This window comes from Lathyrus oleraceus, chromosome 1 (assembly GCF_024323335.1).
Source record: "Lathyrus oleraceus cultivar Zhongwan6 chromosome 1, CAAS_Psat_ZW6_1.0, whole genome shotgun sequence".
NCBI classification, from domain to species: Eukaryota; Viridiplantae; Streptophyta; class Magnoliopsida; order Fabales; family Fabaceae; genus Lathyrus; species Lathyrus oleraceus.
The window spans coordinates 348481960-348484299 of record NC_066579.1 but is presented as its reverse complement, the minus strand read 5'-3'; the positions used below and the strand labels follow the sequence as shown (position 1 = coordinate 348484299).

The 2340-nt window shown below is 32.0% G+C and overlaps 1 protein-coding gene across 1 annotated transcript; it reads left to right on the top strand.

The window, feature by feature from the left end:
• The first annotated feature begins 273 nt into the window (after positions 1-273).
• On the top strand, positions 274-1361 carry LOC127106211 (uncharacterized). The gene is made up of 4 exons (XM_051043509.1): positions 274-739; positions 827-909; positions 1050-1125; positions 1282-1361. Exons 1-4 carry the CDS (start codon positions 274-276, stop codon positions 1359-1361), a joined length of 705 nt encoding a protein of 234 aa, XP_050899466.1.
• Positions 1362-2340: the final 979 nt, after the last annotated feature.

The window sequence follows — 2340 nt, the reverse complement described above, 5'->3', positions numbered from 1 at the left end:
GTATTTTGGAAATCTATTGATGCTTCTGATGTTGATAGTAGAAACACTGACTACTGCTTTTAATTATTGGATAAAGTTGTGGAAGAAGTGGGTGAAGAGTATGTAGTTCAAGTGGTAACAGACAATGAAGCCGCATTAAAAGAAGCTGGTCAAAAGCTTATGGAGAAGAGGCCACATTTATACTGGTCTTCTTGTGCAACTCATTGTTTAGATCTTTGCTTGGAGGATAAAGGAAAAAAGAAAAGCATACATAATTTATTAATTTAAGCAAAAATGGTAACAACCTTCATCTATAACCACACATATATTGTGAGTCTCATGAAAAAATATACAGGTGGTAGAGATATTGTTCATCTTGGTGTTACCCGATTTGCAACACAATTTCTACAACTTCAAGCAATTGTGAGACAAAAGGAAGGTCTTGAAAACATGTTCAATTCTGAAGAATTTAGAAAAACAAAATATGGTAAAGAAAAGAAAGGACCGGGATATGAAGCAGGGACAATTGTTATGAGTAGGGACTTTTGGAGTAAGGCTAATGATGTATTTAAAGTATTTGAGCCAACTGTAAAAGTTTTGAGACTAGTTTATGGTGATGAGAAACTAACAATGGGTTTCATATATGAAGCCATTGATCGAGCAAAACAAGCAATTCAACAAAATTCTCGTTATCATTCCAAATATAATGATATCATTGACAAGCATTGTAAATTCATGCATTCTGATCTTCATTCTGCTGGTATGTGAATATATTCTATAATTTTAATTTTGTCGTGGAATTTAAATTTATAATATCATATCCTTAATAACTTATTTTCACTTCAAGGTTATTTTCTTAATCCGCAATTTCAATATGGAATTGAACATGGAAAAGTTGTGTATAGAGAAACATTTAATGGAACAACTAATGTAATCATGAAGATAGAAAGAAACATGGATGATCAATCAAAGCTTTAAACCAAGTAAGTAATGGATATTATATTTTCATTTGATAAATTATTTATTAAGAATTTTTTTTATGTACTTATATGTTTTGTTATATTACCTAGCTAACACTTTTTAGAGAAAAGAGTGAAACTTTTTGTACACCTCTAGCTCAAAAATCTTGGTCTAAAATGGATGCAGGTAAAATACAATTTTTTATTTATAATTTTTTATAATTATACTTTATTTTTTTTAATATAATCAATAATGTTCTTTTCTTCTTCTTGGAAAATCCCAATGGTGGGAATACCATGGTTCATGTGCTCCTGAACTTCAACGTTTGGCTATAAAAGTTAGTCAAACAACCTCTGCCACAAACTGTGAGAGAAATTGGAGTACATTTAGCTATATCCACACAAAGACAAGAAATAGATTGAAATACAAAAAAATGCATAATCTTGTCTTCACACATTACAATATGAAGTTGAGAATGAGGGATAAATTAAGGAAGAGTCAGGAAGAGATAAAAGCAAATTTTGATCCGATAAATCTTGACTATATATTTCAAGAAGATCCGTTATCTCATTGGATAGAAGAGAGAGAAAATCCATTATTGGATGGAGTTCAAAATGCAGAGTGGTTGTCGATAGTTGATACAAATGATGAAAATGTTGATGATAATAGTGAAACTAATGAAAGTGGGGGTGGTTTAAGTCCACCAAGCAGTAATAATGGTTATGGGGGTGGTAATGAATTGGATAATGAAGGTGAAGGTGAAAGTGGAAGTGGAGGTGGTGATGATGAAGGAGGAGATGATGAACTTGATCCATATCATGAAACACCACCAAATTATAGGCGCTATAGGAACTTAACTGATGTGGATCATTCTGACAACTTGCTAATTGAGACAAGAGGAAATGTGTCACAATCTGGAAGAAAGGGGAAAAGGAAACAAAATGTTCCACTTGAAGATTCTTCCTCTTCTAGTATTGCTCATAGTTTTAGTGATTTTGGGATTGGTGATTCATCACAAAGTAGTCAACAATCTTATTCACCTGTTTATCAATATTCATATTTCAACCCTTATAACAAATATCCTAGTGACCAAGCTCCTCTGTACTACCAACAATCAACGAATTATCACAATCCTTATCATCAACAATCAAGTGATGATTTTTTGGGTTATGTCTTTGGACAGAGAGCTACACAAGATCATAGTCAGAGTAAAAATACAAGTTATGCTCCTTCACGCCATTCCACTATGTGGTAGAAAGAGACATGTAAGTTATATTTTAAAACATTTGAATTTATATTTAGTTAACTCTATGTGTGAAAATTCTTAATTTTAGATGCAATTTAAAGATACTAATTAAGGAGTTTCATCCTTTTTTTTTGCAGTGGACGTCGTTATGTGAG